The sequence below is a fragment of the Pinus tabuliformis genome, chromosome 9 (assembly GCF_031772625.1).
Source record: "Pinus tabuliformis cultivar Carrire ecotype Pingquan chromosome 9, CPIR1, whole genome shotgun sequence".
NCBI lineage: Eukaryota > Viridiplantae > Streptophyta > Pinopsida > Pinales > Pinaceae > Pinus > Pinus tabuliformis.
This window is the reverse complement of record NC_142307.1, coordinates 145,611,139-145,636,662: the sequence shown is the minus strand read 5'-3', so window position 1 is coordinate 145,636,662 and position 25,524 is coordinate 145,611,139. Positions and strand designations below refer to the sequence as shown.

At 41.9% G+C, this 25,524-nt stretch overlaps 1 protein-coding gene across 2 annotated transcripts in view; it reads right to left on the bottom strand.

Annotated features, from left to right (window-relative positions):
- The window catches only part of LOC149147528 (uncharacterized), a 170,426-nt gene extending 158,234 nt beyond the window's left edge, over positions 1-12,192 (bottom strand). The window contains exon 1 of one of the 2 annotated variants that reach the window (XM_089440560.1): positions 11,804-12,192. In XM_089440560.1, coding sequence (XP_089296686.1) covers positions 11,804-11,857 — 54 coding nt within the window. In that variant the 5' untranslated portion in view covers positions 11,858-12,192. The remainder of the gene's footprint in view (positions 1-11,803) is intronic. The other variant, XM_089440561.1, reaches the window with a different exon arrangement.
- Between the last annotated feature and the right edge of the window lie 13,332 nt (positions 12,193-25,524).

Sequence of the window (25,524 nt, the reverse complement as noted above, 5' to 3'; positions counted from 1 at the left end):
TCTGTGGGCTCCAAATGGATCTCCAAATGGCTCAAGATCAAGGCAATGCTCCATCAATGAGGGGTAGAAGATGACACATGCCCTCCCGTGTCCCCAGGGCCCACGGGAAAGACAAAACCTCCTTTGGGTCCTGGATCAGCTGCGAAGTGTCGATGCAATTTGTAGCTGGTTGGGCAATGTGGTCCAAGTGCATCATCATCTTTGTGTAACAGTGTAACTGGAGCATGAATAAGCAATGTGGTGGCGTTGAAGAAGCCTATGGTGTGGCAATCAATGCTTTGCATGTCTAGCAACCCATGGCTCTCAACACTCACACTACAAGTGCCATTATGACCCTCTAGAGGGCTTGGATCTCATATATGGAGGTCAAGTCCAAGATGGAAACCCACCTGCAATCATGTATAAGATCCAATGTGTCTCCTCACATTCCAGTACAATAATTCATTAGTGCAATCGAGTAAATAAGCTCGCTAATCAAGGACAAAAATGGACACTTGATAGTGGCATGCCCTTCCAAATGGGCTTTGAACATCTATCTGTGTTACCTCCCTAGACAAGGGAGGTTAATGAAGGACCCTCTTCGATGGTTTCAACCTTTAAGGGAATGGCAAGTCCATGGTACATCCATCAAATGGCAGGTGTCATGTGAAATAGTGATTGAACGGAGTGGGGGCAAAAGGGAAGGCTCCAAGCCATATGCCATGGTACAGGGGTAGCTACGATGAAGGAGGCCCACACATTGGGTGTATGAATGTAGGAGGGAGCAATCATGGTACATGAGTTACCCCAACCTTTGTTTTTCCACTGTAAAGTTTTGTAGATGTTCTATGCTAAGAGCAATTTCACTTTTCTCACAGCAATCATACAAGAAGATAAGCAAAATGCAGATAGAACATATAAGCAGATCTTACAGAAGACAAATCAGAAACAAGAAAAATGTATGTGTTTGTTTCGGCGGTCAACAAGATGCTTCAACTAGCAAAGTCTCCTTTGGTCAGCCAGCCCAGCATGTGTCACAACAACCCTCCAACCAGTAGATGAGTCAACCCAAGTCAGTTCTACAAAAGTCAACGCTGTCCTGAAAAGTCAACGCAGGGGCAGCAAGCTAAAAGTCAACGCAGCAGCGAAACGGTCAACCCTTTGACCTCGATTTTTGTGCCAGGTAGTATGGCCTTCAAAAATCGAACCTCCCACAAGTTTTCAGCTTGTTTGGACCAAGCGTTGACCAAAGTCAACGCTGGTCAAACTTCTGCGAAACCCTAGCAGCAAAAAAATCCTCTTCGTCCTTCCCACATGTGGCTGAAATTCGTCCTCCAGGTAGCTCGTACTTTTTAGGATGAGAGAGGAAGATGTGAGTTGTGTTGTGATCAAATTCTCTCCAATTTTTCCTGTATATATATATCCATCAATGAGGGTGTGTGACACATCTGTTGGGCATGTGAGCCTACATTACAAAACTGGCTGACCTTTGCACATATAATTTATTAAGAATAATAAATTCAAAATATAAGTTCTGCTCATCGGATTAAGACTATTTTTATATGGATTTTACAACTCTTAGAAAGAGGAATCCAACAAAAATATTAGCCTCTTAATCTGAGCATCAGAACATGGAGTTTGGACCTAGTTGTCCAAATTTAACACTCCCTCTCAACTAGGGAGAACTCCATCTATTAGTGCAATTAACATCGTGAGTCATCCCGCCGAAACTTGCTTTGCTGGCTTCTTTATTTCAGAACAGAAGTGGGTCAGTCACAAAGACATCATTCCCCGACTGACATAATCAGTCCAGAGGTCCCAGACCTCACAAATCTTGATCCCAGATCAAGTGGTTGGACCATGCCATCCTAGATAGAGAGTACGGCAATCTCTGATGCGTCCATCAGTCTTTGCTAATAGTCTCTAGCTTTTCCACACCTCATTGGCCAAATGAGAGGTACTTCCCATGAGCCCTGAACTCAATGGGTAGGATGCATACGGGGCACAGATTAAATGAGTGGCGAACCAGCTCAATAATCACAAGGGTGGGGCAGAAGCATTATGAGTGCTTATAGCTCCGAGAAGCTATCCCCAAAGCCCCCCAGAGCTCCCAGAGCTCATCGTCCAACAGGACCCACATCATAGGGTCTTTCCACGACACCAAGACTCTCACGGAAGGTTAGGAACTTGACCTTCCCCAGGGGCTTAGTGAGAATATCCGACCTGCTCATCAGTTCCTATATGATCGAGCCTTACGGCGCCTCGCTGTACCATATCCCGGATAAAGTGGTACCTGATATCAATATGCTTGGATCGGTCGTGGAACACAGGATTCTCAGTCATACGAATCCCACTCTGATTATCACAGAGTATTACAGTGGTATCTAGCACATGTTGGAACAGCTCACTAAAGAGCTTCCTCAACCAAACTGCTTCACAACAGGCCATACTAGCAGCAATGTATTCGGCCTCCGCGGTGCTCAAAGCCACCGACTTCTGCTTCCTGCTCATCCATGAGATCGAAGCAGAACCAAGATTGAAACAGCATCCAGATGTGCTCTTACGATCCACCACACTGCCAGCCCAATCGGCATCAGTATATCCCCGGAGTATCACACTCCCGGCAGTGTATCTCAGCCCATGGTTTATCGTGCCCCGAAGATATCTCAAAAGATTCTTGGCACCAACCCAGTGAAAATGATGAGGCTCAACCATCTGTTGACTCAAAGTATTCACTGCAAAACATATGTCCAGACGGGTGTTCACTAAGAACATCAAAGCTCCTATGAGTTGACGATACTCAGTAGGATTGGCCAAGATAGGCCCTGCAGCGCTGCCACTCAACTTCTTAAAGTTGAGTTCCATTGGTGTCGACACGGACTTACAGTCCACCATCCCAAATCTTTCCAGAAGCTTCACAATATACTTTCCTTGAGAAATGAAAATCTCTCCAGGTCTCTGCCAGACCTCCAGGCCTAGGAAATAGTGCATCAGTCCTAGGTCTTTCATCTCGAACTCAGCAGCAAGCTCCCTCTTACATTGATGAATGAGAGGGTCATCACCTGTCAGGAAGAGGTCGTCCACATACAGCACTAGAATGAGAGGCTTTCCTTCCTCAACCTTAAAGTAAAGGTTTGGATCAGCATTGCTTCGAGTGAAGCCCAGCTTCATCAAGTAACTATCCATCCTCTCATACCAAGCTCTGGGTGCTTGCTTTAACCCATAGAGGGCTTTCTTCAACCTGCAGACATAAGTGTCTCGATCTTGAACTTCAAATCCCAGAGGTTGTTCTACATACACCTCTTCCTTTATTGCACCATGCAGAAAAGCGGTCTTGACATCCATCTGATGAAGACTCCATCCTTGCGTAGCAGCAAGGGCTATGATGGATCGGATGGTGGTATATCGAGCCACAGGTGCAAATATATCGTCATAGTCAATTCCTTCCTTTTGAGAGAAGCCACGGGCAACAAATCTTGCCTTAAACTTTTCAGCACTCCCATCAGATCCATGTTTAATCTTGTAGAGCCATTTAGCGGTGACAACAGATTTGTCCTTCGGTCTCGGGACCACATCCCAGACATCATTCTTCATAATAGCCTCATATTCTTCATGCATAGCATCCTTCCAAACTTGATGCTTGATGGCTTCTTCAAAAGATCCAGGTTCAGATTGTATAATAGTACTCATGGCAGCTAGATACCCTTGGTATCTACACGGCTTCTTGCTTTCTCAGAATGTTCCCCTTGGGGCAGCATGACCCTCAGCATCTTCGAAGGTGTCCCTGAGCCATGATGGCCTCTTTCCTAGAGAAGGGGAAGGATCAATAGGGTCCATTGGCCCTTCAACATCAGGCATAGTCTCATCCTGGGGTTCTTCCAGATTTCCAGGTCTTTCTTCATGGTTTTTTTCAGATCTAGGAAGATCTACTACTTTCTTCAGGGAAGCATCTTCGTCAAAAGTGACATCATGGCTTATCTCTACTTCCCTTTGACCAGGTACATAGACTCTATATGCCTTAGAAGTCTCACTGTATCCCACAAACATTCCTTTCTTCCCAGTAGCATCCAGCTTACTTCTCTTTTCTTTCGGCACATGAAAATAGACAGGACATCCAAAAATTCTAAAATGTGAGACATCAGGTTTCTTACCAGAGAAAACCTCTTCGGGAGTTTTGGAGTCCAAAGCGGAATGAGGGCATCGGTTTTGAATGTACACAACAGTATTTGCAGCTTCTCCCCACAGAAACTTTGGAAGACCCTGGTCACATAGCATGGCACGGGCAGCTTCCACAATAGTCCTATTCTTGCGTTCAGCAACACCATTCTGCTCAGGAGTATATGCAGTGGTAGTCTCCCTCTTAATGCCAGCTTCTCTGCAAAAGTCTTTGAACTCATTTGACTCATATTCAGTGCCATTGTCAGTCCTCAAAATCTTGATCTTCTTTCCGGTCATATTTTCCACCAAGGCTTTGAAGGTACGGAACCACATGAAAGCCTCATCCTTCTTCTTCAAGAAGTATATCCAGGTTTTGCGAGAGAAGTCATCAGTAAATGTCATATAGTAAGAACATCCCCCCAGGGATGTTACAGGCAACATACCGGAAAGATCAGAATGGACCAGTTGCAATATCTCAGATGTCTTTGTGACACTTGAGGGGAAAGGTCCCCTTGTATGTTTTCCTTCAGCACAGCCCTTACATACACCTTTATGATTATTTCCAAAATCAGGCATACCTGTCACCACCTTCCTTGCTTCGGGAAGAGCCTTGTAATGAAGGTGTCCAAATCTTCGGTGCCATAGTTCGGTTTGACGGATAGTATCACAAGTCATAGCTCCCAACGGACTCCCTCCAACCTGGTAGAGTGTACCAACTCTAAAACCAATTGAGATAGCTTCCTTGAAGCTCTTCTTCCACATGAGTACCTTTCCATCAGAGAAAGTTACATTGAATCCTTTGTCTTCCATGGCAGATACAGACACAAGGTTCTTCTTCAATTTGGGTACATAGAGTACATCTTGTAGATGGAGGACTTGTCCTTGAGACAAGTAGAGGGTCACAGTCCCGGTCCCTTTCACAGGATAAGTGGCATTATCCCCAAGGATAATTTCTAGATTAGTATCCCTTTCAACCATGTCAGAAAGTGCTTCCTTGAATCCGGTGATGTGTCTTGAGGCACCACTATCGATTAGCCAGACATCCATAGTGTCGGGCGGAGATGCAGCTGAGAGAGCAGATATTAGAATATACTCATTTCTTTTATCAACAACATTAGACTCCTCATACCTGGTATTTCTGGTCCTTTTAGAAGGTGGATGGTTTCCTTCAAAGTGAGCCTTCCTCTTTCCTTTGGATTTGTCATTTCTTTGATTCCCATTCCTTCGGTTGTTGTTGTTGTCGTCACTATCGGGAGAATTCTTCCGGAAGGGGCATTCTCTAGCATAGTGTCCAGTCCTATGGCAGGTGAAACATTTACCCTTCTTCTTTTGAGTCTTAGTCCTTCCTTTGTCCTTGGAACCACCAGAGTTCTTCTTTCGGGAATGAGCAACATAGGCAGCATTTCTTTCATTATCAAATTCCTTCATCCTTGTTTCTTCTTGCATACATCTAGACAGAAGCTCATCAAAGTTAGGGATGGTATTATTGTTGAGAATGGTAGTTGTGAATACTTGCCATTCATATGGAAGTCCTCCAAGTGCGGTGAGAACCATCTCACGATCAGCTATTGTCTCCCCAATAGCTAGCAGATTGTTCCTGGTTTCGGTCAACTTCATAAAGAAAGTTTGAATAGACTCGTCTCGGCCCTTCTTCATATTCTTCAACTTGTTCTTGAGGAATAGCACTTGGTTCACATTGTTTACTCGGAACATAAGTATCAGTTTGTCATACATCTCCTTGGATGTGCCTAGTTCAGATATGTAGGCAACCAGACTCTTATTTATGGATTCCCTGATCAGCAGTTTTGCTCTGATTTCTCCCTTCTTATACTTGTGTTTAACAACAGCAGAGGCATTTGATGGAGGTTCTTGAATCTTCCCTGTCACATGATCTAGGAGATCATGATCTTCTAATTTGAGATCTAATAACATCTTCCAGGCATGGAAGTCATCACTTCCAGTCAGCTTGTCATTCTCCCTGAATTCAAGCTTAGAGGAATCCATTTCCTTCGATGATGATTGCTATAGATAGAGTTTGTCTTCACCTCAGCTCCGATACCATGTAAAGTTTTGTAGATGTTCTATGCTAAGAGCAATTTCACTTTTCTCACAGCAATCATACAAGAAGATAAGCAAAATGCAGATAGAACATATAAGCAGATCTTACAAAAGACAAATCAAAAACAAGAAAAATGTATGTGTTTGTTTCGGCGGTCAACAGGATGCTTCAACCAGCAAAGTCTCCTTTGGTCAGCCAGCCCAGCATGTGTCACAACAACCCTCCAACCAGTAGATGAGTCAACCCAAGTCAGTTCTACAAAAGTCAACGCTGTCCTGAAAAGTCAAAGCAGGGGCAGCAAGCTAAAAGTCAACGCAGCAGCAAAACGGTCAACCCTTTGACCTCGATTTTTGTGCCAGGTAGTATGGCCTTCAAAAATCGAACCTCCCACAAGTTTTCAGCTTGTTTGGACCAAGCGTTGACCAAAGTCAACGCTGGTCAAACTTCTGCGAAACCCTAGTAGCAGAAACCCTAGCAGCAGAAAAATCCTCTTCGTCCTTCCCACGTGTGGCTGAAATTCGTCCTCCAAGTAGCTCGTACTTTTTAGGATGAGAGAGGAAGATGTGAGTTGTGTTGTGATCAAATTCTCTCCAACTTTTCCTGTATATATATATCCATCAATGAGGGTGTGTGACACATCTGTTGGGCATGTGAGCCTACATTACAAAACTGGCTGACCTTTGCACATATAATTTATTAAGAATAATAAATTCAAAATATAAGTTCTGCTCATCGGATTAAGACTATTTTTATATGGATTTTACACCTCTTAGAAAGAGGAATCCAACAAAAATATTAGCCTCTTAATCTGAGCATCAGAACATGGAGTTTGGACCTAGTTGTCCAAATTTAACATCCACCCTTCTTCATATGCCTTTTGCCTTTTATTGATTTTTCTTCATTTTACTACTCGGGGCTCAAGGATGAGAGCATGATGCGTAAGAGGTAGCAGTGATTACCCTCTTAAGGTGGGGCAGTTCATCACCCACCAGGGGTTGGGACAATCATGGGTTCCTTAATGATGCAAGGGGAACTCATAGGGGCCCTAGGAACTAGGGTGATGGCCATAATGATAAGGGGTAGAGCTCATGTTTGGCTTTTGTCTACGTGCTAAATTTCATTGTCCTAACCATTTTTTGCATTTTGTGGTACATTTCCTTTTGTATGTGGCCATATTATGCTTTTATTTCTTTTTAGCTACATCAACCTCCAAGGCATCATTCCAGGCCCGACCCAAGGTGTGGACAAGTGGAAGGGGAGGTAACACCTTGTGGACCCAATGAACAAATGTGGACCCAAATAAGGAAAATGTGAAGAGAGCTTGTAATGAGCGAAGGGGAGTGAAATATATGGTATCAAGAAGCGGGACCACGCAACCAAAATCAGGGTTTCCCATGTAGTGCCACTCCTAAAGCTAATAGCTAGTAAAGGAGATCCCACGGGACTAGGATACAAGATTAACCCCCAAGTTGAGGTAAGGGAACAAGAGTACAGTCAAAGCCCATTCTTTCCGCCGAATCCCCCCACTAATCCATGCCCAAATGTGCCCAAGAAAAGCAAGCATAAACACCCAATTACATAATGAAAAATCATACCTTTGGGGTTGGATGGCCCACCTTCAAACATACGATCATAATAGATGAGCGAGGGCACACAATGGTTGGCTCAGGTGGCGGAGAATAGTAGCACATTGAGCTATCAGGTGGTTGCAAGGGGTTGTTGGCTATCGACTGAAGACAAATCTAGGAGAAAATTTCTCCTATGTGGATCAGCCATTGGTGGTGGGTAACAAGCCTTAAATGTAATGCCGAGTGTCCCTTCTCTACCTCAACATGAGTGTTTTTGTCACTAACAAACCTCCTCAAATTGCAGCCCAGTTGTCTGGACTGTGGTAGGAAAAGTGAGGTTTGAACTGTTCTTTTTCATCACAAGAAAAACATTGATAATTCACTCTCAACCACCTCTCAGCCAGCGCAGGCTTAGGCCTTGAAACTCGGCCTACTGACACCTTAAAACTTGGCCTGCTAACCCTTAAGACTCGGCGTACAACCCTTCTTAAGACTCGGCCTGCAACCCTTCTTAAGACTCATCCTGCAACCTCCTCAAATCTCTACCTGCAAACTATCACGGATTTCTAGGACTATGTGCTAGTATATCTCAATTGATAACTCGAGATTTGTGCCTTCTTCCAGTGCGTTTTCTCTCCTTCAAGCTTGCAACATAACCTCCTCTCAAACTCCTACACTCTTCTCCAATGCTATTCATGAAGAATGAAAGAGAAACCCTTGCCTTTTCCATTTTTGTCTTTTATTAGAGAGAGAAAACCTAAATGTAGTGATCAAGGGTTGAGATTAAATCTCAATCCATGAAATCAATGGATGAGATGAAGTCCCCCATTTGACCTCCTCTCTCATGTGGTCCCCATCACTTAAAGAAATCCTAGTCACTTTAATATGTTTTCACCATGTGCACTTTTTCTCTCATAAAGTCATTTTTAAAACATAAAAGTAACTTTATTAAAAAGTACATAGCACATGTACCACCTCATAAAAAGGCCTTACTCCATGACATTAATATAACTCATAAAGTCTCGTGAAAAAAAGGTCATTAAAGTGTTTTCCTAGGCAAAAAGGTCAATGCACTAGGAAACACTTACTCGGTACCATTTTTCTCAACAAACAACGCAAGGACAAGCCTGGGATCCATATCTACAACTGAATGAAAGGTGGAGATTGCACAAGCCCTATGGTAGGAAGTGAACCTTTGGGCATTATGCTACGCATTGGCGCTCTTGACTTCTGTATAGCCTGTATGCTCAGAAAACATTTTGGTTCCCATCCGGCTGAATATATGGAGAGGCTCCATCTTTCTGCAAGATGCTTCAACATATCCCTTTTATCCTTTGGCATAACACCAAAAACATGCACATGAATGCTGCTTGAGCTAGCTTTTGTTTTCCCAAAACCAAGTATCTGAACCTTTCCTCAACAGCTGAAACCCATTGTGGTTCTTTCCTGATCAACTCAGACAGAAGTTCTGAAATCTGTTCATTCACCCCTTAGAGTATTTTCAGTGTTCGACATTTGTACAACTGAAGAGTCTTCAGTCATGTAACCAATCCTTCTGTGATCCTGAATTTCAGGTATGGTGTGTCCTTGGCCTTTAAATCCAAAAAACCTACCATTGGTTCCAGTATCATTACCTGCCCAAGAATCTGATTTAGTTTTGCTAGAAGGTTCAATTGTATCAGCTTTTTCTAACCACTCTCCTTCTCTATCATTCGCTTGTTCATTTCTAGGTTCACTTATTTGATTTTACAATCGCAACTTCAAGCTGGAATTGTGTGTGATTTGTTCTGTTTCCAGAGGAGAACCCTGTCTTGACTTCCCAACAGCAATCCTCTAATCAACACCAAGACAGCACAGTAAGAGTGTAACAACTTCCATATCAACAATGTCTGTTTTTGCACATATTTTCACGAGAAACCTTCAGGCAATGAAAAATATTATTCATGTTGAAAAGGGTTGTTATTGATGTCAAAGGTTATCCAAATGAAAGAGAAAGTTACATAGTCAAATAGAATATTTCGAGACCTTTCCAATGATATATGGCACACCTTCTGGAAATATTGTTTTTGGATTTTTGATGTCCCACTTAGATACCCTATCTTTAAATGCATTTTTACTCCAGTTACCTAACAAATTGTTACAAGTTAGATCATTGTTATCGCTCTGCAAAATGCCTATCGAACAGGCCGTCCCAAGCCAGGTGAGTGAGCTGGTTATAAAGAGGACCTATGCTTGGGTTTCTTTGGTGGGATCAGGTAGGACCCACCTGAGTTTAGCAGTGCCGGAGGACTTCTCTTTATCTCGATTCTCACCTTCTCATTGTTTAAAGTTTAAAGCCAGGTAAGGAATGAGTTCCAACAATTATGCAGAATTCACGGCTTTGAGAATTTTGATTGACTATAATCTGAAGAGAGATATCAAACATATAGATATTTGTTGATTCTGCCCTGATGATAAATTGGATGCAGGGCATTTCTCAAATCAATAGTGTTCCGCTCAGGCCCGTTGCAGATCAGTTAAGGGTGGTATCACAAACCTTTGAACAGAGTTATTAAACACATATCTACAGTGAACTAAAGGTTGAAGCTGACGCTATCTCCAAGGGGGGCCAAAATCTAGCAGAAAGTGATTTGGCTTTGGAAGAAATAAAAGATGGAATCCCTGTTTCTTCAATGCTCAGATTATGATATATCGTCTGTAGGTATTCTTTTAAGACTCGCTTTTGATGTGTTTTTACTATTTAGAGATCATGACAGAGTTGTACTTGACATACAGGACAGCACTTCAGACGTTTTTTTCAGTTGATATATACTGGATCTTACAGGTTTTATAAAACAGTTTCGAGGACAGATGTATCGATCCCTTTTGGTACTGCTAACAGATATGTATTTAAATGTTCTGGATGATGCAACACTGAGCTCGGGGTTTTCAACTTGATCAAGAATATGCTTTTCCACTTTTGTGTCGTGCGTTAAGCACCTGAGAAGTGTGATTTCTATTTCCACAATGAATAGAAATTACAATTTCTTTCCTTGGAGGAAGAAAAAACATTGTCTAACTATTACTTCACATATGAATTCAGCACCTTGGGAAAAACCTCAGGAATTTGGTTTGCGGAGAGTTCACAATTCTAACAAATTCCTGTTAGATTCTGGACAATTTGACCAGAATAGGTGCCGCAAAACCCTCAAAAAGTCTAACAGATAGATTACGGCAAAAGACATTTGAATTTACCAACAAAAAAATTGAATTTACCACACTAGAATACGAAGTAGGGTATGATTCGAATTACAATTTTTAGAGTTTAATAAGTCGGCACGTTACTACTTCCGCTTCTATATGCTTATTACAATTCATTGCAAGGCCTGACTTTTAGCTAGAAACCCCTCTCGCTCTTCGCAGATTGCCCCAAGAGGCTCTATCAAAAGTCAGGATGATCTTTATTCCAAACTGGAAGAGAAGGGGTAGCATGTGCCATGAATTGAACTTCCTAAACCCGACGACTAGGAGATTAGGATTTGAGTTTACCTTGCCTTTGGCCTAGGCCTCCATGAACCACCCCCTTAGCTGTGCTACTTTGATTCTTGTTGCAAAAGCATCACAAATACAAGAAGAAAAAAAACACACAAGCACGAAACAAGCACTTCAGTAAACATTCAAGGACTTGCTCTCCAAAAACCTAGCGGTTCAAATTGTCAAAAACATTTAATGTGTAGTACTTAAGAAACTCCAAGAACCAGCGTTTGGATTGTCAAAACCTTTAAAGTGTACTATTAATAAACTACCTGTGTCTAGCTTTCTTCTCAAACACCTTTAATGGAAAAGTAGCGGACGTGATGAAATTCAAGTGGCCATGTTTTTTCTAAAAGTGTTGGAGCAAAATGGGCTACTAATATTTCCAGTCTCAACAAATTTGCATACTTATATATACATAAATTTGCCTCTCTTGTTTTTAGGCAAATACAACGATATATATTCACATATATATACAGCAAAATAAACCAAAACATGCAAATTTACCAAAAAAAAATTCACATACCGGTACAGACCCCAACAGATTACTGGTCGGAAGACTTCTGTAGCTTCCTGCCATTCTGAAACTCAAACTTCCAACGTAAAACTGTCAAAAACCCTCGAGACAGCTTCTTCAATTTTGCCGGGTTAATAAAAAAAAACCGACTTCAAAGTCTCTTGCTCGAATCTTTAGACCAAGAGTCCACGTTATCTCGCCTTGAAAACGCAGAACCCTTCAATTACTGTTTAAAGTTATCCCTATGAACTGTTTTGTCTCTTCATTTGGCGAACACTTGAACCTCACCCGGCCTGTTCATGTCCGTGTCTACGACAATCCCGACCGAAATACAATTCCACGACTACCAAAGCGTTCACTCTAACGTTAAAAATATTGTCTGTGTCGGTGGTTATGTAAACATTTTGTGATGGTCAGCAGAATGAGGTTCCTACTCAACTCAAGGTTACTGCGACCAATCTGGCTCAAGTATATGTATTGAAGAGTTTATAAGGTTTAATCTCATTCCATTCAAGGTTATTAGGAGGTTATATGTATCAAGCCAGTCCACAAGTATACTTATTTAAAAGTTCATAAGATTTTTAGTCAATATCATACAACAATATTCATAGGCACGAAGCATTACAGTAAGTCATTAATGCTCATCATATTACTAGTAAATATCATACAACAATATTCATAGGCACGAAGCATTACAATAAGTCATTAATGCTCATCATATTACTAGTAGGGATTTGAATATGATTGGGGAAGATGATAACCATTCCACCCAACACCCAATATAACCCTAATTGATGGAATTCATTATTTTAATTATTGGAGTTGTCTTTAAGTGTGATTTTTTGGAGTTTCATGTTGATTTCTGGCCATAATCCGGTGGAAAATTTTGTTCTGAAATCTTTATTTGTGTTGTTTAAACTGAATTTTTTACTGCATATATGGATTCAGCGCCCTGAAAAACCCCTGGGGCACTTCGATTATGCAGATTTCACCCATCAAACTTGTGATTTCAATGAATCCCTCCTAGATTCTAAACAAATTAGATCGGAAAATAAACCAGAAATCTTTTCAAAAAGTCGAACTTAAAGGCAACTCTTTAATTATTTAGATCTTTCCAATTAAAAAATATATATGTACACTGGTTTTCAATTGATAAGTTTGATTATTATTAGTATTACTTAAGGATGTATGTTCATTTATAATTATTATTTAATGAAAATTAACTCTTTTAAAATGTTTTTCAGTGTGTAAATGAAGGTAGAGGGAAATATTGGATATGACCTAAATATGATAATGGATATAACTTAGAAATAATAGAGAAAGGTTGTTTTGATTGTTTTGATTGTTTTCTAGATTTAGATTTAGATTTAGATCTTATTTTCTAGGAGATTGTTGTGATCTCCCGAATAGAATGTAACTATGATATAAACTTGACCTTATTGAATTGAGACTTCTGTGATCCATATCAATTTTTTGAAGAATCTTCGGCGAAAATCACATAGAAAAACTTTTGTCGACGCGTTTCGAACCAACCAGTGTGGTTCATCGTCAGGACAAGTTGAATGAGCAGATCTCACTTTGCACATTAAATAGATAGGGCAGAGTATCCCATGACTCAATTGTAACGGCTAAAAAGACAACAGCTCAACTTGACCGGATAACGGCTAGTTTGACTATGATAAGGGGTATAGTTAATATTAAATTATATTTATATATATATATATATATATATATATATATATATATAAGAAAAATTTGGTTATTAATATTCAAATTAAAATGTAAGTGGACCATGTTACAAATATATACTAGAATAAGTAAATTAAGTAAATCATAAAATAAATAAACTTGACCTTGTGATGGAGTTGAGGTTGTGTCAACAATTATGGTTAACAATTGTGGTTTTTTAGGCACCTAGTATTGGCTACCCGTGGTAATATGCTCATGGTATTACATGTAGTTGAAGCCATTAAAAGGCTAGAGGATTCTCCATTGTAGTGAGCCATGGTTAAGCGGTGAAAGCTAATGGTGTTGGTCGGTTTGGCTGTGTTTTAGCTAAGGACAATAATAGATCTATTGTCGATTGGTTTTTTCCCTAATTAGGGTTTTCCAAGTAAATCATGGTGTACTTGGTTTGAATGTTTGTTGCTTGTTTGTTATATTTATTTCTCTTGAACCCTAACAAGTTGTATCAGAGCGTGGTGAGCAAAGTATGAAAGTGTTGGCTAAATGGACTTCGTTGCACAAACTAGCATAGCTAGTTGAAGCAATGGCTAGTTGCACAAACGAGTAAGGTCGGTTGAGCAACGGTTCAATGAAGAGCATGATGCGAGTGCATGGGATTGGTGTGATCCCATTCATTGTTTTCTGGTGCAAACAACGAAAAGGGATTTGTGACCAAGTCCCTGGAGCCACGGTAAAAAGTAACCCAAGTACCCGAGAAGAGAAAAGGCTCAAGTGGAGGATAATGAGAAGTTTGTGTTCATGTTGCAACGAAGATGGTTGAGGTGAGCGTAGAGTCTATTGTTCTGGAATTGTCTGCTCATGGGAAGGTTGAAGTGCCCATAGAGGACACGACTGCCTTGGCAAGTTATTTCAGAACGTTGACGGTATGGGAGAAATTAGGGCTGGGAGCACCAGGAAATAGTTGTCTTAGCCTATGCATAAATACTCTTGAGAAAAATAGAACTTGTGAAATTGAAGGAGAAACAATGGTATAAATGTTAAATTCTGTTATTGAAATTGTTTTCTGAGTTGTCCCGATAATTGGGGTTTGTGTGCATCCTCTTAAAAATATTATGCAATGTTCATCAATCTCGTGCTCTCTGGAAATGAGATCTGGTCCTCTTGCCCTAATCCTGAATTAGGGGAAATGATTAAAAAAAAAAAAATTGATGCAATTGATGAAAAAGAGTCGGACGGGCTCTCATGGCAAGCAGAATTTTGCTTGGGATCAACATCCCTCAATGACACCTTCACAAGTAATTGTAATTTCTGGCCTAAAGCCATCGTCGGTAAAGCTTCAAGGGCAACAAATTTATAGCCTGTAAAAGTTTTTTCTTTACGGTTTTTCCAATAGGATTGTAAGCATGTTAAGTATAATTTGCAGGTGTGATGGCCTCGCAGAATCCCATTGACCTGCTTGGAAATGATGACAATGGTGACTTGTTGGCATTCTTGGACACCATCTGTCACACCCCTACACCTACGGTAGTCTTCCAACCGCTTATAGCGAGGTGCGGCACTACCAATCGTTTTCTTTTCACCAATACTTACGATTGTAGACTACGCCTAACATTCCATACTTAGTTTATTTTTCGTTACCAAGTATTATTATGTTTCCTTTATACAAGTGAAAGCCCATAACATTCGCATAAACGGCATTATACAAGAGAAATTCACAACAGTATAAAGGGAGGGGCAACTCCCTGCAATATGAGTCTGCCCGAATCAATATATATAATCTTCTTTTACAAGTACAAGTTAAATCTTGGGAAACCCAAAATTTACACTTAGCCAATTTTCACAACTTCGGCAAACTCGGTTGCCCAGCTCGTCGGCGCCTTCCGCACGGTCGCCGCACAACTCACCAACCCTTCGTTCACCTCGTCGCACGATCGTGTTGTTTGCCCAACTTGGGCGCGTCTCGTCGTAACCAAGTCGCCTCCGGACGAGTCACACCTTTGTTCACAATCTCAAGACTTCACCGTTTCATCGTGCACGGCGCGCCCTACCCGGGTCGCCCGTCCGCACGATTCTTCGTTCCTACGTGTACGGCGCACCCTCGCCCGTCCGCACGTCTACCCGTTCACCCAACTTCATTCACCCGAGTCGCCACACAACTTCACCCAATTCGCCCGAACGACCTCACCCGAGTCGCCACACGACTTCGCCCGGGTCGCCCGAACAACCTCGCCCGAGTCGCCACACGACCTTGCCTGGGTCGCCCGTACGACCTCGCCCGAGTTCTACCTGAACGACCTTCCTGAACGACTTTTTTCTGAACGACCTTCCCGAACGACTGTCCGAACGACTATCCCGAATGATTGTCCGAACAATTTTCCCGAACGACTGTCCAAAGGAATTTTCTGAACGAGTTTACACCTGAGTTCCGCCCCTTGTGCGGGCTCATCCACGCACTGCAGAACCCCTTATTTGAACTCGTGTTGATCGAATGATGGTCGTTTGCCTCCAAACGACCTCCAATATATACGTGCGGGTGGCGGGTTGTGTCACCCGGCCGACCCACACCAAACGCCCAAGCCGACTCGTTCAACATGTGTTGTTTCGCCCAAGAGGATGGTCGGCCCGCCCAACTCATGGGACCGCCCCCTCAACTCACCCAACACCTTATAAACTCGTTTCTTGGCTCGTTTCGTTTCATATTTTGCACGCACTTCGCACGGTGGAGTTGCCCTGCCCGTCGCACAGACCGCAGGTCCTAACATCCTCCCCCACTGGAAGTCATTGTCGTCCTCGACAATATCTCATCCCGGCAACCATTTGTCACCAAGATCACCATACCAAGGTATACACCCCATCAGTATGTCATACATCGGAAATCATCTCAATCCATGATCGTCAACCACCCTGTCACAATCTCCACATGCTGCTCCCCATCGTGGAAGGCTGGTCCCCCCCATCTCAAGCTACATGCTTCCTGCGACATATCGTGTCGACCTCATCATGTATCATCCTCATGTGAACTACTGCCATGATACTCCAACACAATGCTAACACATCTTTGTACACTGGATCCCCTCATGACTCGAACTAGTTGGGTAGCTAATCCAACTGTCGCACTCAAACCATGAGAATGCACATCCTCATGCCATCATCAGTCGTTTCTCTGAACATCCCGTCACATCCTCAACTCGATCAAGAATCCATCTCCATACAAGTGTAAGCCACGTTCAGGTCCATGAAGTAGCCCTCATCTCATCTGCAACATGTTGTCCATGATGTCTGGTACTAATGTGCTGCATGAAATCAGCCACATCTACCCCAACATCATCATCCATATGTGTGCCTCTTCAATATGAAGAGACCATTTCATCAAACTTGACTCTCGATGTGCCACATCTAGGTCCATGAAGAAACCTCCATCATATCTGCAATGTGCCATCCCTCAAGTCTGTCATAGAAACAAGTATACACCTATCTCATCTATCCATGTGCTGCCCATGATCATAGATCAATCAGCTCCCATGTGTCAAAGGTGGTTAAGTCTCGGCTCAACCCATGCCAAAGTGTTGCCACCAAGGCATCATTATCGTTGTAACTCCATCACTCCAAAGTGTCTCATACCGATCATCCACGTCAAGTCACTCTTTCAAGCCATTCCCATACATGTACTTGAAAGTATGCACCCCATCTTGCATCAAAGTCTCTGACCTCAGCTCCTCAATGCATCAGATCCTCTAAGTCCACCATATATGAAATCCCTAAAAGTCACAACCACATGTCATCATGAGCTCCATGAGTCATCTCCAACCAACATCTTAGCAAGCATACAAGTCTCGGCCCAAAGGTCTCTGCAAGATGCCTCAGCTCTCCATGTAGTAGGAATGCTCCATAGTCTGCTCACAACTCCATCCAAGTCCATGGCCTTGTTGTACAAGAGTGCACAACCTCTCCATCGACTCATAAGTGAAACATCTCCATGTCACACCAGCAAGTCCACCTGCACAACATCATTGCCTTGGCACTCCTCATTGGATGCCCATAAGTGACACCTCTACAAGTGCTCCTGCATCATGTCCCTGCATAAGATTGCCATGCTCCATGTCTCCAACCTGATGTCCATGACTAAGTTGCCCATGTAGTCCAACCAAGTAGACTCATCACAACAATCGGTCATCCTCATCCAAGCCTGCAATCTTCGGTCTAGTGAACTCGATCACCCAACCATATCATCATCATATCATTAGTCCCTTCCATCATAGCTCCCCCACTAAAGGTTCCACCAAGACTATCTCTTGGTCTCGGCCATGAGAAGTCCACCCAAGCATCATCATACCTCAAGTGTGTGCCCTCTTCAATCTGTCCATGAGTCATGCCGGGCACTTAGCCAATTCTCCATGTGGCTAAAGCATGACCCAATCCTTCGCAATGATCATCATGTTCCTCCCTTGTCACGGGCCTTTGTACCTTCTATCATAAGGTCACAAACAACCCCAACAAGTCCTGCAACAGTCGACAATCCTTGCTTCTCCATACAAGGTTTCACCATAGCCATCCATGGTAAGATCCTCCCTAGCATCGGCAAACTAATTTTGCCCTTCCCTGCATACGGTCCATCCACCAAATGCTCAAGTGAAACACAAGTATCAACAGTACTTACATCATCATCATGAGGCTCCCCCATGTGAGTATCCTCATCCATCCATGTCTGCAAACGGCACGATCCTAGTCCAACTTGATCAATCTCAAGTTCATCCTCCATCGTTGTCACATTTGCAACATCCTCGATCATCACGGCTTCCTCTTCCTTGTTAGCACAATCTGCAACTTCATCTTGCTCCATTGTCGAACCAAGTTGAAGAAGTTCGTCTTCAACATTCTTTTCCAAGACTTCAAGTTCTTTTCGAATCCGGGGGTTCTCTTCTTTCATCCGCTTCAACCTATATAAGGTAAGCAAGAGCTTCCCTTCACATTCTTCCAAACTTGCCATGTCTTGTCGTTCATCTTGGTCCAAGCACTAAGCTTCACCTCTACTAAACCTATTTCACCATTCACCTGAATCACCCTGATATTCCACCTGTCACCTGCAAAACTTGAGCTCCCTGCCAAGTCTTCAGTCTTCATAGAATCAGCTCCTTGATTCAGTTCACCAGCTCTGATACCACCTGTCACGCCCCTACACCTGCAGTAGTCTTTCAACCGCTTATAGCGAGGTGCAGCACTACCAATCGTTTTCTTTTCACCAATACTTACGATTGTAGACTACGCCTAACATTCCATACTTAGTTTATTTTTCATTACCAAGTATTATTATGTTTCCTTTATATAAGTGAAAGCCCATAACATTCACATAAATGGCATTATACAAGAGAAATGCACAACAGTATAAAGGGAGGGGCAACTCCCTGCAATATGAGTTTGCCTGAATCAATATATATAATCTTCTTTTACAAGTACAAGTTAAATCTTGGGAAACCCCAAATTTACACTTAGCCAATTTTCACAACTTCGACAAACTCGGTTGCCCAGCTTGTCGGCGCCTCCGCACGGTCGCCGCACGACTCACCAACCCTTCGTTCACCTCGTCGCATGATCGTGTTGTTTTCCCAACTTGGGTGCGTCTCATCATAACCAAGTCGCCACACACGGGCGCCTCCGCACGAGTCACACCTTCGTTCACAATCTCAACACTTCACCGTTTCGTTGTGCACGGCGCGCCCTACCCGGGTTGCCCGTCCGCACGATTCTTCGTTCCGGCATGCACGGCGCGCCCTCGCCCGGCCGCCCGTCCGCACGTCTACCCGTTCACCCAACTTCGTTCACCCGAGTCGCCACACGCCTTCACCCGAGTCGCCACACGACTTCACCTGGTTCGCCCGAACGACCTCACCTGGGTCGCCACACGACTTCGCCCGGGTCGCCCAAACGACCTCACCCGGGTCGCCACACGACCTCGCCCGGGTCGCCCGAATGACCTCGCCCGAGTTCTGCCTGAACGACCTTCCTGAACGACTTTTCTGAACGACCTTCCCGAACGACTGTCCGAACGACTTTCCCAAACGACTGTCCGAACGATTTTCCCGAACGACTGTCCGAACGACTTTCCCGAATGACTATCCGAACGATTTTCCCGAACGACTGTCCGAACGATTTTCCCGAACGACTGTCCGAATGACTTTTTCTGAACGAGTTTACACCCGAGTTCCGCCCATCGTGCGGGCTCATCCACGCACTACAGAACTCCTTATTCGAACTCGTGTTGATCGAATGATGGTCGTTTGCCTCCAAACGACCTCCAATATATACGTGCGGGTGGCGGGTTGTGTCACCTGGCTGACCGACACCAAACGCCCAAGCCAACTCGTTCAACATGTGTTGTTTCGCCCAAGAGGATGGTCGGCCCGCCCAACTCATGGGACCGCCCCCTCAACTCGCCCAACACCTTATAAACTCGTTTCTTGGCTCGTTTCGTTTCATATTTTGCACGCACTTCACACGGTGGAGTTGCCCTGCCCGTTGCACAGACCGCAGGTCCTAACACCATCGTTGCTACGAGAAACAAACCAATAACATTGGCTTCAAAGAAGCCGCAACCGGCAATGGCGGGTAGTGGAAAACTGCCTTTGAATCTCCTTTCTCCAGCCCTAGTTGTTAGGTAATCAAGGGTTGTTCCAAATGAGGAAAGAAGAGGATGAGACGGTCATGAATTCAACAACAGAGAATTGCACCATATTGGACACAGTTGTGGCAAAGAGTTATTATTTTTTGGAAGTGCAACATAGGCTTGAGCAGATATGAATATGATCTGACTTTCTCGTAGGAATAAAGAAGCATTATTCCTGTACGCTGACGAGCAAGCAAAGCCACAAGAATATGGAGCTTGGAGATGAGTAAGAAAAGCCTCCAATCTAGAAAAACAGTCCCGCCATTGTCGCTAAAAAAAAACAAAAACAAAACAAAAAAACAAAAACAAAAAACAAAAAAACAAACTCCAAGAATGTCGCACACACAAATCTCTGTGCAGAGATCAAATTGTCAGAAAATGGCTCCACCCATCATGCAATGAACATAAAGTCGGTGGTAACCATGATGGTTACAAAGGTATATGGCTTGCATTTAAATTTGATATTTTTTATCATTTACCATATTCTTGGGAGTGATGGGTTTGTTATTTTAATGGCGATGTGGGGTTCATATGAAAAGTGAAAATTATATGTGTTGGGGGTGGGGGGGGGGGGTGGCGCAGCGAGGTCGTAAAAATTTCAAGAGGAAGAACATGCTTGAAATTTTGGTATGGAAAAGAATGTGGAACGAGAGAATGTTGGCTTAAACCCAGGATAACAATAATAACTAAAAAAAATTAATGGAGTTCAAAAATTGTCATGTAAATGGGCATATGATTGTAAAACCTGATTAGGCATGTGTACCCCATTAAATCACTGGTAAAGTCTGAATGTCCACTTAGGTGATATGGGGACACATGTGATGGTATGATAAAGCATGTTGAGCTAGGACAACATGTGAAATTCTTAAATACCTTGACGGTGACTTGGTAGGGCTAGAAGTGAGTGGTGGCTAGCTCACTTGGGTTGTTTGGCTAGATTTGGCTAAGAAAAACCCAAAGTCAAGTTGAAAGGGGGGATTGTTAGATAAACTTGACCTTGTGATGGAGTTGAGGTTGTGTCAACAATTATGGTTAACAGTTGTGGTTTTTTGGGCACCTGGTATTGGTGACCCATGGTAATAAGCTCATGGTATTACATGTATTTGAAGCCATTAAAAGGCTAGAGGATTCTCCATTGTAGTGAGCCATGGTTGAGTGGTGAAAGCTCATGGTGTTGATCGGTTTGGTTGTGTTTTAGCCAAGGACAATAATAGAGCTATTGTTGGTTGGTTTTTCCCCAATTGGGTTTTCCAGGTAAATCATGGTGTACTTGGTTTGAATGTTTGTTATATTTATTTCTCTTGACCCTAACAATAACCATTATATTTGTGTATGTGTGATTGCTCTAATTAATGAATGCAGCGTTGTTGCAGCTTCAGGTGCTCCTCACCTGAGTGTTGCGGGTTTCATTCTCAATTCGATTTGTCTTCCTATTATTTTTTAGTTGTTATTAGAGCATCAGAGTTGATTTGAGCCCTTGTGGTTGAGATTGATGTGGTAAGCCTTTGTGGTTGAGAGAGACTTGTGAGTGTGGAGCCCCCACTGCTAGTGAGTGCAGGTGTGAAGATTTGCTGGCATAATCAAGATCTGTCATCTTTATGCGTGGAGCAGCGTGATCACATTGGAAGGTTGCATTGTTTGTTTGAGGATCGAGTCACTATTTGGAGCACAATGGATCTTGGTGTAGATCAGTGGAGGCGAGTCGAGTTGTGATTTGTTTAGCAAAGAAAGGTCAGAGCCGACATGCGCACCCTCAGTTAATTATACAGTGTGCAAATTTGGTAGATTGTGCAGCTTTTCTTAAGAAAAAGTGAGCAGATCTGTGCAAGTTCTATTAAGGAAAAGTGTGCAATTGTGTAGTTTTTATGAAGAAAGAATGCACATATTTGGGCAGCATTTATTAAGGAAAAGTGCGTAAATCCATTTTTGTGGATTTTTTAACTAGCTTGAGCTTCATTTGGTTTTTTGTTTGAAGTTGTGGAGCCTGGCCGTTGTTGGAGTCGTGGATCTATCAATCAGGGATTCGTGGAGCTACTGGTGGTGCTTGTGAAGTAAGAAGTTGGGCGTTGTTGGAAATTGGGATTTTTTGTCAAGATGGCTAATCCCCTTGTAGAGACATACCTGAATGAGGCCAATAAATTGGACGGATCCAATTATGTTAATTAGAAATTCAAGCTGCAGACACTGCTGGAAGGCTATGGTGCTTGGACCATCACAAAGGGAGAAGAAGCAAAACCTATTGCAGGTGCGAAAACTACATCAATTCAAGACTGGGAGAAGCAGGAGAACAAAGAAAAGGTATTACTAAGAATGTTTGTTAAAGATAATATAATCCCTCATATTCGTGACTGCAAGACATCTAGTGAAACCTGAATTGCACTAATGGAATTATATGAAACCAAAAATACAAATCAAGACCTCTTTTTGAAAATTAAGTTCTTGTATATTAAAATGGAAGAAAATGAATATGTAAATGCCTTTGTTTCAAAAATCAAAGTTTTGAACAATAAGTTGGGAGATATAGGAGAATCAGTACCTAGTACTAATCTGGTAACAATTACGTTAAATGGGATGTTAGAGAACTATCAGATGTTTATTACAGGCCTTGTAGCAAGAGAGAAAGCACCAAATTTTGAGGAATTGGCTGGTATATTGATGCAAGAAGAAGAGAGGTGCAATAATTTGAGGCCTCAAAATCCAAACTTAGCACTTATGGCAAAGAAGAAGTTCTTCAAAGAGAAACAAGGAGGAGGAAGTAAAGGTGGGAGTCTATCCCAAAAAAGGCCATTTCCAAAACCAAATAAAGGTATTTCGTCTGTTAGAAATGATTTTTAAATAAAATGTTTCTACTGCGGTAGAAGTGGGCATCTTGCCAGAGACTGTTATAAGAAGAAAAATGATGAATTTAGGCATAAACATAGAAGACAATCAGGACATTTTGCAGGAGAAGCCCTGAATTCTGATCTCAAAAATCTTAAGTTGTTTGTGTCTAATGTCGCGTTGGTTGTTGAAACGGATGATGCTAATACATGGTTTGTGGACTCTGGAGCTTCGATTCATATGACATGCAATAAGGACTGGTACGAAAACTTCAAGGAAATAAGCAATGGTGGAAACATCTACCTTGGAGATGATCATGTGTATAAGATCATGGGATATGGAGATATACCTATGACTTTACCAAATGGCAGTATCAGGTGCATCCATAATGTTATGTATGTGCCTAGGATCAAGAAAAAATTGATCTTTGTGTCTACAATTACAAATCATAATCTGAAGGTTGAATTCTTCAAAACACATTGCATAGTGAAATATTTGTTGGATCACTGCAAACTTGTTGCTTCAGGAGTTAGAGTTGGAGGCCTATACAAGCTTGATGTTACCAGCAAAAGTCATCAAGCACTGACTTCTACAACTATGTCAACAGAAAGTCTTTGGCATCAGAGGTATGGTCACATCAATTATCATGATTTATTGTTGCTGCAGAAACAAAATATGGTTGAAGGACTCCCTATGTTAAAGAATGAATATGCTGCTTGTGAAGGTTGTGCATTAGGAAAAATTCACAGAGATGAATTCCCCTCTAATTCTGATAGGAGAAAAAGAGATGTATTAGAACTTGTGCATTATGATGTTTGTGGACCCATGCAGACCAGATCCCTAGGAGGTGCCTATTATTTTCTATTGTTTATTGATGATTGCACAAGGTACACTTGGGTGTACTTCCTCAAGAAAAAGAGTGATGTTTTTTAGTATTTCAAAGAATTCAAAAACATGGTAGAGAAGTAGACAGGGAAGTTCATAAAGATTTTGCATTCAGATCAAGGGGGAGAATACAGGTTTGGGAACTTCATCAAGTATTGCAAGGATCATGGAATAGTGCAACAATTTACAGTACCCTACACTCCACAGCAAAACGGTGTTGCAAAAAGGAAAAACAAAACATTGGTGGAGTGTGCACGGAGTATGATCAAAGGTAAGAACCTCTCAAATGCTTTTTGGGCAAAATCCATTAGTACTGCTGTTTATTTAAAGAACAAAAGTCCAAAAAGGTATATTGATATTAAGACCCCATTCGAAGCCTTGTATGTTTTAAACCAACAATTCATCATTTGAGGGTATTTGGGTGTAAGACCTTTGCACATATTCTGAAGGAGAACATAAAGAAACTTGATGCTAAAGGTATCAAATGTATTTTTGTAGGATATTGTTCATAATTTAAAGCTTATAAAATGTTTGATCCCTCTACTCATAAAGTGTTTGCAAGTAGAGATGTAATTTTCCATGAGCAGGAAGATGAAGGAAATAAGGATAACAATTATGAAAGATGGCACATTCTTCCTGAAGTTGAAGACAATAAACTAGAAGCAAAAGCATAATATAGTGAGTAGCAAAAGCTTGAGGAAGAATCCAGTGATATAGACATCACCTATAGTCAGAGCCCAATCAGAAGTGGAGAAGTACTTTCAGAAAACATAGGTGAAAATAGTGAAGTGAGAACGAGATCTACTCGGCATATTCAACTACGTGAAAGGTATAAGGACTATGCACTGATGAGTAGTGTTTTGAATGTCATGAAACCCATGAGTTTTAACGAAGCTAATGAACACGAAGAGTGGAGAAAAGTAATGGAGGAAGAATATGAATCTATAATTAAAAATAAAACACGGGGATTGACTGAACTACCTAAATGAAATGAGCCCATAGAATGTAAATGGTTGTACAAACCTAAGTTTAAAGCAGATGGCAGTATAGATAAATATAAAGCTAGATTGGTGGCAAAAGGGTACTCACAAAAGGAGGGCATTGATTATGCAGAAACATTTGCACCTGTAGCTAAATTAAATACCATTAGATTGTTAATTGCATTAGCTACAAAGTACCATTGGAATTTGCACCAACTAGATGTAAAATTTGCTTTTTCTGAATGGTGATTTAAAGGAGGAAGTGTATTTGACACAACCTAAAGGGTTTGTGAAAAAGGGGTAGGAACATTTAGTTTACATATTAAAGAAAGCCTTGTATGGGATAAAGCAGGCACCTAGGTCATGGTATGAGAAGATTGATTCCTTCTTTCTTCAGCAGGGTTTTATGAGGAGTCAAAGTGATCCAAATTTGTATAACAATTTGATGAAATGGGGCATGTAGTATTGATTTCTTTGTATGTTGATGACCTAATTATTACAAGAAATTTAGTCAAACTGATTGATGAAATTAAGGTGTAGATGTCACAAGTATTTTAAATGAAAGATCTCGGTGAGTTACATTATTGTCTAGGTCTTGAAGTGTAGAGAGATGCAAGCCAGACTTTTGTTAATCAGGGTAAGTATGTCAGAGAAGTACTTAAAAGGTTTAATATGGATCAGTGCAAAGCTGCTTTTGT